This window comes from Lissotriton vulgaris, chromosome 5 (genome assembly GCF_964263255.1).
Source record: "Lissotriton vulgaris chromosome 5, aLisVul1.2, whole genome shotgun sequence".
NCBI classification, from domain to species: domain Eukaryota; kingdom Metazoa; phylum Chordata; class Amphibia; order Caudata; family Salamandridae; genus Lissotriton; species Lissotriton vulgaris.
The window spans coordinates 1,674,736,895-1,674,747,392 of record NC_141693.1 but is presented as its reverse complement, the minus strand read 5'-3'; the positions used below and the strand labels follow the sequence as shown (position 1 = coordinate 1,674,747,392).

The following is a 10,498-nucleotide window of genomic DNA, read 5'->3' as shown; positions in this document are numbered from 1 at the left end:
ATCATTGCAGGACCATCGATCTCCAACAGTCTTCCGTGAGTACCTGCGAGACCTGTGAGGTCGCTGGGACAGGTCTGTGAATCACGCTGGTCTTCACCAGGGATGGTCGTGGTGCCTGCCCACCTTGCATGTATTTGCCTGTCCCACTGCCTTTGAACTCGTGATGAGCCTCAGTGCTGCCTCAAAAGATTCTTAAGGGTTTTAAAAGTTTAAGGGACTCTAAGGGACTCCAAATGACTTTAAAGGACTCCAGAAGTGCCCAATTAGAAACAGTGGAGCATCGTAGTTGTGACCTACCCACCCCACTGCGATATCGAGTTATTAAGACTCCTAAGGCTCCCAAGGCCCCCTCCTGAGGTCCCTTGGGAACAGCACATTTTGATTGCGCAGATTCGATTGTAGGGGATTCCTCCAGCAGTTTTGGCTTTACTGCTCTCTTAGGTCACTCCAGCCCGGGCCTTTCAGACTGTTCATTTGCTCCAGTGGCTGGAAAGGAGAGGACGCAGAGGCAAGCAGGGAGCAGGGAGACAAAGACAAGTGGCTAAATACTGGGCTCACTGCACTTACTGCATGTATTGCATTTGCTACATTCTCACCGCTCACTGCACCCTAAAACTCCACAAGCGCAGCAAACAGCAGACCTAATCTGCAACAAGCACAGCAAACAGCAACCTAAAGCCACCTTACATGCTTGTCCACCCAGGCATCCAATACGTCTGGTTTACAGAAGGCAAATGACGGCAAGGGTTTTAGAACTGTTAAATTGAATGAGCCTGTTGGACTTCCGGATCCAGACTCCGTGCTTTTGCTTTTGCAGTGCCCCGGCTGTATCTGGAGTGCTCCTGAAGTTCCTGGGCCCCTGCACTGAGAGACGCCTGTCCCATGCCGCCATCTTTGCTGTGAGCCAGCGTAAGAGAACGGGAGGCGAACGCGGTACAGGCGAGGCGGGTGAAGCGAAGTGTGGCAGGGCGAGGTCGCGGCGGGAGAGTGGGAGAGCAGTGAGCAGTGTGAGGCGTGCTTGATGTTCAAAGCACAGCCGATATCACCGCAGCGAGGGGACAATTTAACCACCCAGGTCAAACAGGATTACTTTAGAAGCCATCCCAGATTCATTGGATGATCATCCAACTACCTTAGAAGTCATTTACACGTCATCAGACATCATCAAGCTCTTGAAGTCATCAGCAAAGCTGGAGAAGCTCAGCCTGATGATTTGAGGATGACTTGAAAATGATTATCTGATGACTTTAGTGGGTGTCATTATTCGTGATGATTTAAGGATGACTTCAAAAGGAGTACCTGATGACTTTAGTAGGTGTCATTATTCATGATGATTTAAGGATGACTTCTAAATGACTCTCCGATAACTTTACAAGATGACATTGTTCCTGATGACTTTTAAGTGCATTATGATCCTCGCGGTCATTGCTAACTTTGGTTTGGCTTTATCAAAACATGTTGTGTAAGGTGTCATACGCTTTGTAATACTACCCCCTCACCAAACCCAAACACACCCTAAACGCTAAAATTAACCATGGCACCCCAAAACCCAAACACACCCTTAACCCCCAAATTAACCCTTGCACCCCAAAACCCAAACACACCCTAAACCCTAAAATTAACCATGGCACCCCAAAACCCAAACACACCCTGAACCCCCAAATTAACCCTTGCACCCCAAAACCCAAACACACCCTGAACCCCCAAATTAACCCTTGCACACCAAACCCAAACACACCCTAAACCCTAATATTAGCCCTTGTACCCTAAAACCCAAACACACCCTAAACCCTAAAATTAACCCTGGCACCCCAAAACCCAAACACCCTAAACCCTAAAATTAACCATGGCACCCCAAAACCCAAGCACACCCTAAACCCTACAATTAACCATGGCACCCCAAAACCCAAACACACCCTGAACTCCCAAATTAACCCTTGCACCCCAAAACCCAAACACACCCTAAACCCTAAAATTAACCATGGCACCCCAAAACCCAAACACACCCTGAACCCCCAAATTAACCCTTGCACCCCCAAAACCCAAATACACCCTGAACCGCCAAATTAACCCTTGCACACCAACCCCAAACACACCCTAAACCCTAATATTAACCCTTGTACCCTAAAACTCAAACATCCTAAAATTAACCATGGCACCCCAAAACACCCTAAACCCTAAAATTAACCATGGCACCCCAAAACCCAACCACACCCTGAACTCCCAAATTAACCCTTGCACCCTAAAAGCCTAACACACCCTGAACCCCCAAATTAACCTTTGCACACCAAACCCAAACACACCCAAAACCCTAATATTAACCCTTGTACCCTAAAACCCAAACACACCCTAAACCCTAAATTTAACCCTGGCACCCCAAAACCCAAACACACCCTGAACCCCCAAATTAACCCTTGCACGCCAAACCCAACCACACCCTAAACCCTAATATTAACCCTTGTACCCTAAAACCCAAACACACTCTAAACCCTAAAATTAACCCTGGCACCCCAAAACCAAAACATGCTCTAAACCCTTAAATTACACCTGGCCCCCCAAAACACAAACCCACCCTCAACCCTAAAATGACCCTGTACGCCCTAAAATCCAAAAGCCCTACAAACCCCAAAACTGTTTATGAATGCAGAATGCCGGGAGGCGCTGCTGTGATTGCAAATGATACTTTCTGTACACCCAGGCTGCACTTCCTTCATAGAGTATTTCCATGGAATCCGATTGTTAGACTTATTAGACAACTGCGGACAGACCTGCTCATGGCCCTAAAGAGGAATGGTCTTGCAAAGGAAAACAAGCTAATTTGTAGAAGTCCTTGGGACTGCCGAATTCACTCACTAAAATACATTTGTAAAAAGCACAGCTGTCTCGAACACAATGCCAATGGAGAGCAGCTCTCTCTCACTCTTGCATATCCTGATCCTGAAGCCGGTGGATTCCTCGTGCAAAAGCCTACGCACATCCGGGAGCGCCGGAAGTGACGTTATTGGTCTGCGGCAAGAACGAATACCGTGAGGGCAATGGCCATAATGGACGTTGGATCGGGATCAGTCTTTATTTTTCCAACTACACTTCCAAAGCATCACAAGTTCATCGATTCCAGCGTGTATACTCCGGTAAGTGCTGCAGCTGCTAGGTAGATGTTAGTCCACCGGGGCAAGCTCCACGGATCTGCACGCGCCCATATCCTGGGTCAGCCCCCCAGATTCTAGCGCAGCTGCCTTATTCCTTAAAAAAGAGCCGCAGTCCTCCGCTCTCGGTCCCAGCTGCTCAGTTTCCGTCCCAGACGAGCTTCCTCATTTTTCGGAAAGCACGAGTTTTCAATAAGTGGGCCAGACGCAGCTCCCTGCAGATAAAGAAAAAAGGACAATTTCTTTGGTTGATGTGGCACCCGATGCGTTGGCTGCACACTTTTCCAAGCTGAGGGTGTACGCCTGACCGGTGACCGGGTGGCCCACTAAGATAAAGGTGTGTGCTTCGTGTTAGTGTAATGAATGCGTTGCAATGTGTGTGCGTGCGTGATTGCGTGTGTGTTTGATGTTTGTCTGTATCAGTGGCGTCACTGGGGAGCAGGAATATACAGGAAGCCTCGACATCACTGAAACAATGGGTTCTTCCAATCAGTTACTAGTGGCGTACTCGATCGCACTACCCGGTTTCAAACTCAGTTGATGCTTTGTTCTGGTCAGATTCCTAGATACCCAGTTGGACCCAGTTTGAAAAAAATACAATTTCAACAAAGTTGAAGGGTTAGTTATTGCTAACTCCCGCTCAGCCCGCTTGGATAGTTGGTTTTATGGACTTGTATTCATATTTCGTTAGTTCTGACGTCCCTTTTCAGTGCATCCCTTTTTACTTCACGTTTTCTCTTGTTGAATGTAGTCTTTATTTGTAAGAGTTTTATGGTCCTTGAGTTCTTGCAAGTGTATGACGTTATTCATAGCCTTCTGGCTAACACGCATTGTTTCTTTGAGGGTGCCTCCTAGCTCTCCAGGCCACCAGGAGAGCAAGGTTCCTAGTAAAACTCACTCGCCGTAAGCCATATGTGTTACTCTTCTAACCTTGTATTCTTTAAATTCAGCCCCATGGTTTTATGATGAACGCTGGCCTTTCCGACCTCATACCCAGGCCCTGGTACATCCCGAAGAGTTTTCTCTCATCATTTTTTCCCTTGATGTAAGCAAAGAACTATGTCTGATACAGCAAACAGTGAACCTTTGTGCCTTGGCATTGCACTGTTGTACCCAGACATAAAGCTGAAGTAACTAGCTTTGTGTGCATAAAACATTGCTGAAGCCCTGTGGTCTGCCAAAATTCCAGTGGCAGTAATTAAATGGATATGTTGTGATGGCAGCTCCCATTAGAATCAAGATAATAAGGCCTACACTATTCGGTGCCTGGTGGCATAGAACGTTGGTGTTAAAAGTTTGCAAAATGGTATTTATTTGGAGTGTGGCCTAAGAAGAAGAATTAAGGGTATGGGGCCTATGCAACCGGGAGTGTGGCCTAATAGGTCTCACTAAGGAGGCGTGGCACATGTTACATATGTGAGGGAAGTGTTCTAACAGAGGTAGAAGAGAATCCTGTGTTAACATTTCAAAATCAAACTTCCATTAATTTTAAATGGAGTATAACTGCAAACAGCAAAGCAACATGGAACCTATTTAACAGCATTATTGCTCCCTTACAAATGCACATTAGCGGTTCTAAATTCGAGGAGCTTAATCGTGTTTTAAGCATAAATACAAATGCCATGAGGCAGTTACGTCCACAATTTTCTATTAAAATGGTATCACCCACTGCGTACATTGTAAGATTTGTACCAGAAAAGTTTATAAAGTGTCTCACCATCTACATAGTTCCTCAGTGGCGTCACTAGGGGGGTGCGGGGGGTGCGGACCGCACCGGGTGACACCAGTCACAAGGGGTGACACCGACGTGTGGGTGTTTCGTGTCAAGGCAGACTTTGTGAAGGTTAATTTTGCAGGGAGTTTCTATTGGTATTAATTATCACGCACAGCCTTTGTTGGCGCTGCTGCGATGTTTTTGAAATGTAACCCAAACAGGTTATGTAGTAAATTTGATAAATCTAGAGGACCCAACCATGGGGGTGGGGGGCGCGCGCGCGGCGGAGGGGAGACTCCTTTCTCTGTCACCTGTGCGCTTAAAAGTCTCTTATAATTAATCACCATCCGAGATGCATTCTGTGTTTAAACAATAATTCACTGCGTTCTTACTCGTGCAGGTTCCTCTTTTTAAATCGTTTTCATAGTTTCTGTTCCCTTCTTTTGCTCCAGTGCAACATCATACACAGGGAATGGCTGTCTCCTGATAATAAGTGCAAAGTGCGCAATGATATGCTTCATGCAAATAGTTGGCCCAATTCCTTCTGTGTTCTTTTATGGAGAAAAGATTCATGTTATGTCCGACGGTTTACTCTCTTCATTGCTGCCTGAAAGTATTTTTGTCTTGGTGGTTTTTGGTGTGATTCCCAAAGTATTGCATTGTTACTTGAAAGTACAGTAATCCTTTGTGCGCCAGGACACCTCCGGGTAACAGAGCGCTCTACAAATGTGCCAAATAAATAAATAAAAAATACTAGATGGGAAGTTATTCTATTTTTTGCAGTTTTATATAGCGCCAACTCGACCCGATGGTATTGGAGTGCTTTACATGAGCATCAGTTACATTATATAAGGGCACATTCATATTTTGTAGGCGCAGGGAGATTAAGTGATTGCCAAGAGTCACATGATGTTGTGCTGAAGCCAAGACTTGATCCTGGTTCCCTAGCTCCAAAGTCAGTAGCTCTGGACATTTATTTGACATCCAGGGGCCTATGTAGGAGAAAATGCCAGCGCGTGGTGCTATGTCAAATTTGGCAGCGCTGCGCTCCGACATTTTCTAACTGCAGGGATGCGCAGTATTTACAAAAATACGGAGCACCCCTGTGTTTCTCCTAGGGCTGGCGCAAAAAAAGCTGCCTAGCGCCAGTACAGGCCCCTTGCAGCTTATTTGCATAAAGCAAATGTGCAAACGAAGAATATGTTCTGAACAGTAAAACACAGGGAGGTGGAGCGTCAACATAGGAAGGATGACTTGCACAGAACCCACTCCCTTCTCCTGTGAGATGCAGGCCTCGCTTCTGCCAATCAGATTTCTGTTGAGAAGGCTGCAGGCTCCTACTATACTAAGGCCAACAAAATGGCCCCTAATACCGATAGAGCGGAAACGACAGACTCTGGCCAAATCGGTATAAGTAGAGATGTAGTAGAAACGCGGCTTGTGGTATTAGAGTGTGTGATAAAATTGATAACACAAGTTAAAACAAATGAGCACCTTTTAGCAGGCGAAGTCGCGGTTCAAAAGTGAATATTTGCTAGGGTACAGCCACTGCAGTTGACAAAAGACTTTCCTCCTGCCAAAGATGCTAGTCAGTTCTCGGCACTAAATTCAGGAACTGCTGGCACGTACTTCCGTTATCTGGCTTTCGCCAGGTCTCTAGAATAAGGCCTATGCAAACGTGAAAATGTATGCCTTCTGAAAATTAGTTAAAATTATATGAAATTTAATGAAATCCACTTATGTTGGTATCTTGCATGAAAATTGAATGTGTGGGTGGGCATAGCTCACGTTCAAAAGTCATGAGATACACTCGAGCTGCACACAAGAAAATGTCTCCTACGAGACGTTTTCTGCTTCAGTCAGTATAAACTGCGAGATTTTGTAGCCACAAAAATGGATAGAATGTAGCAAATGTCATATAACCCGAAATTTGGAAATTTCACGAGCATTATAAAAAGTTTTCAAGTGCCTTCCAGCAACAGAAGAGTACTGGAGCAGCATACAATTGGCTCTTCCCTCATTAATATTGATGAGGCCTTATGCATTCATGAGATACAATGTAACCTGTAAGAGAAGAAAAGCCTTTGCCGCCATCTCTGTCGTAGGTTGTAACTAGCTACATGATTTGGTGCAGTTTCCACATTTCGAAAGACTCTACACCAGTGGCATAACAAAGGCCTCTGGAGTACAGGGGGTCCCGAACTCCAGGGAGCCGCTCAGCACCGTAACGTGGCCTCAGAGCTCCTGAGAAAGTCTGGAGGGCAGCCTCTCAATGTGATCTGCAGGGGTCTCACCTCAAGTTTCATTACGTTATTGCTCCACACTATATACAAACATTATTCCTTCATTTAAACTTCTTCGTTATGTAACTTCACCTTAGTGTGTCATTTCAACTGTTAATTTCACGCCCTCCTTGATCCAAGGCATTGCCATACCATGAATCCACATTCCAATAACAAAGCCGTGTGCATCAGAAGGAGAAAAGGACCCCTTGTGTCATTACAGCGCTGCTCACTGAGGAGCACGGTGCCAAGGCACAAATAAGTCTGCTTATCCCTTTTTCCGATGTAGGCTTTTTCTCACGAGTTGATTTTTCACCCTTACTTGCCACAGTCACTCATTTATGCTTGCTGGATGACTTTCCATTTGATAACAAGTGCAAAATTCCCCCAAAGATGACCCCGTCTGCCCACTACCACACATAATTTACCCATCATATCAACGTCTTTAATGCATCCTCTGTCACTTGCCTCTCTCCTTCGCCCCCTCTCTCCTTCGCCCTCTCTCTCTCTCTCGTTCTCTCTTTCGCTCGCGCTCTTTCTCTCGTTCTCTCTCTCCTGCGCTCTCTCTCCCTCCTTCGCTCTCCTTAAGAAATCAGGAAACAAACATATCTATTTTCTCTTTAGAGCCAGCCTGTGTTAAAAAGGAGAAACAAAAGAATAACCATTTCTCCACTCTACTTGGATCAGATAAATCAGATAAGTACCTATGTCCTTCTAAATATGTATACCATCATCCTACCATATACCAGATAGACGAGGATTCTTTGGTTAAATATATATTTTTTCTCATTGTATTCTGTACAGGACGAGAGGCCGAAGAAACTCTGGTGCGAAGAAACAGCTACACAAGCATGTACCTCTGGCGAGGGAACACAGAGGCGAAGGAACCCGGAAGAAGATATCAACGACCTGGGAGAGGAAGACCCGCGTGTCAGGGCTGGAACATGTCAGAGGTGTCCAATCAAGGATCCACAAATTCCTGACTGCAGGACAACAGGACCCGAACAAGTAAGTCAACAACACACAGGGAGTGCAGGAAATGCTAGGCAGAGCTGTGACTTATGCAAAGCACATTCTTGTCCCGGACTTCCCAATTTATTCACACTTCACTCCACCCCGCTCCCTGTCTGCAAATGGAGAGGGTGCGACTGACAATGCCCCTACCCTGCTGTCCTTGAGTCTGAGTATGGAGCTCTGTGCCTGAGCCTTGTTCTATCTAATGCCACTAATGGTGTGTGTTTAGGGCCTTGTTTTTTGTGAACCAGGTTTTCTGTAATTGATTAAGGCAAACTTCAGAATTACTTCTTTTAGATGCTGAAAGGAGGATGTAGCGTGGATCCTTGTTCAACAAATTTGAAATGATTTAATAGTTGCAGTAAGGAAATTAACATTCAGTTGAGCTGGGATTGTGACAATTCATTATACATTGTGTTGTATGTTTGCATATGTGAGGTTGTATCATAACTGAACGATGACTCCATCATTGCTTAACAGCTGTCTGCAAAAGAACAATAAGAGCAATGGGGGTGCCTTGTAATTTCTTAACAGTTTGTGCTGATCTTGTGCTACAAATGGAATGCAAATCTGGCGCAAAGCCTTGAGTTGGGATTTCATTTGTAAATCTGTAGGTCCAGGTGTGAGGTTCTCAAACTGGATGAATGAGTGATAGCAAACTGCACTTACAAAATATACTGTGCTCGCAGCTTTTATTTAGACTGGATCAACTCCCTAATAATTAGATCAGTTGGTCCTGGTCCTAACACTTGGTAGTAAGCTCCTTTTTTGATTTCTGGTCACTATGCTAGTTTCTTAGACAACTGTTTTCCAAATATGATAATTGCAAGTACAGTTCAGACTCACCCTGGCTGCCTCAATGATGGTTTTGTAAAGAAATTTGGCACTGATTACTTTCTGTTTGCAGAGGAAGCTTGCCCGCGTCTATTGAACAGGACTATGGCCCATGCTTGTTTTAATGCATCTACATTTGTACAGTCTTTATCAAGTACCCCAGCATTTCAAAAGGGTGAAAGAGCCAGAGAAGACACACTGCTACTTGGGGGCTAGAACTGTCATTGTGGACCAGGGGCTCATAGTTCATAAGGGAACCTTTTTTTTTTTTTTTCTTCAGCTTCTGGCCCCCTCTTCATCAATGCTTTGCTCTAAGCTGTGCCAAACTTTGACCAAGTGGCCTTAATGTTTCACTTAGGAACCATGTAACCCTAACCATATCTCATCTGGCAGACTGTATGAAATAATGGAATTGGAACTTTTGATAGGCAGCCCAGCTGTATTAAAAACCATAAATAATGGTGGGAACATGATACTGATGTATGTTATTTTGTTTTCCCAGAGTTTATGAAGTCTGTGTGCAGTGCCAACGGCTGGTCATCACTGGACAACAGAAGTATGAGAAGGAAGCTGGCTATAAAAATTTGCAATGCCAGAAGAGGATTAAGAAAATCTCTGCATCTAGAATCAAGCCATGAAGTTGCTGGTTTTCGTTGAGCTATTTGTTATTGTTGCATTAGTCTGGCCTTTCTTCCCCGGATCTTATTTTTTTTCTGGATGTTTTCTCTTGTTTGGTATCCTGGCCCCTGTGGGGCCAAATATGTGCTTTAGATAAATAAAATTACATTGAAACCTCCCTTTTGATAATGTTTTTCCTTTACCACTATTTTGGTTAGTGTTTTGCAAATGGTCACCATGTCAAACAGCGTCCGATAATGCTCTGTACCTCTAAAGAAGGCAAATCCCAGTGAGTCAGGAGTATGGGAGTAGTGGCACATGTTAAGCTGATCTGAATGCAAAGGTATAACATTGCTGCAGGCCACTTCTTTTATGTAAAGGTGCTTGTGGTATTTCTGCAGCACAAACATAGCCAAAAATAGCAACTTGTATTTTATACAAGTGTCTACCTCTCACTTTAGAGTTTAAAAAGTAATCTTTCCAATGCAGGACAAATAATCTGAGTATTAGGACCAGATTTAGAGACGTTTTGTGTCTGGTTTGCTTGAGTTTATAATGCAGACCTGATTCAAAATTTTCGGGATTTGCAAACAAGAGCAAATTGGTATTTGGTACAATATTTATTTATTTATTTAACGATTTGTAGAGCGCCTGGTGACCCGAAGGCATCCCCGCGCTATAATGTTTGATTTATCCAGAGGAGAGGGCAGGGAAGAGGGAGGGGACATGATAGACATGGAGTTTATTTAGGAAATAGGAGCGTTTTCAGTTTTTTTCAACACATCCGAAATGGGAAAAGTTTCACTTTTGTGTACACATAGTATTTTTTGGGTTATGGAAGGGTACCCTTCCATTACAAAACCTAAGTACCAGAGTAATTGACTTCCATC

General features: G+C 44.5%; 1 protein-coding gene across 2 annotated transcripts; it reads left to right on the top strand.

Annotated features, from left to right (window-relative positions):
• The first annotated feature begins 2,990 nt into the window (after positions 1-2,990).
• Positions 2,991-9,786, top strand: LOC147716933 (uncharacterized). 2 transcript variants are annotated; one of them, XM_086923803.1, is made up of 4 exons: positions 2,992-3,131; positions 7,767-7,839; positions 7,946-8,150; positions 9,493-9,786. In XM_086923803.1, the coding sequence occupies exons 1-4, from the start codon at positions 3,036-3,038 to the stop codon at positions 9,626-9,628; spliced, it is 510 nt and encodes a 169-aa protein (XP_086779929.1). In that variant the 5' UTR covers positions 2,992-3,035; the 3' UTR covers positions 9,629-9,786. The 2 variants fall into 2 exon arrangements, with proteins under 2 accessions (XP_086779930.1, XP_086779929.1); XM_086923804.1 differs by lacking the exon at positions 7,767-7,839 and having other exon boundaries at positions 2,991-3,131; positions 7,947-8,150.
• Positions 9,787-10,498: the final 712 nt, after the last annotated feature.

Bases quoted from the DNA above. Each gene is read 5' to 3' on its own strand.
- LOC147716933 (XM_086923803.1), top strand. From the start codon at position 3,036: ATGGCCATAATGGACGTTGGATCGGGATCAGTCTTTATTTTTCCAACT. The intron at 3,132-7,766 runs GTAAGTGCTGCA...TTTTCTCTTTAG, and splicing joins ATTCCAGCGTGTATACTCCG to AGCCAGCCTGTGTTAAAAAG. The intron at 7,840-7,945 runs TAAGTACCTATG...GTATTCTGTACA, and splicing joins CTTGGATCAGATAAATCAGA to GGACGAGAGGCCGAAGAAAC.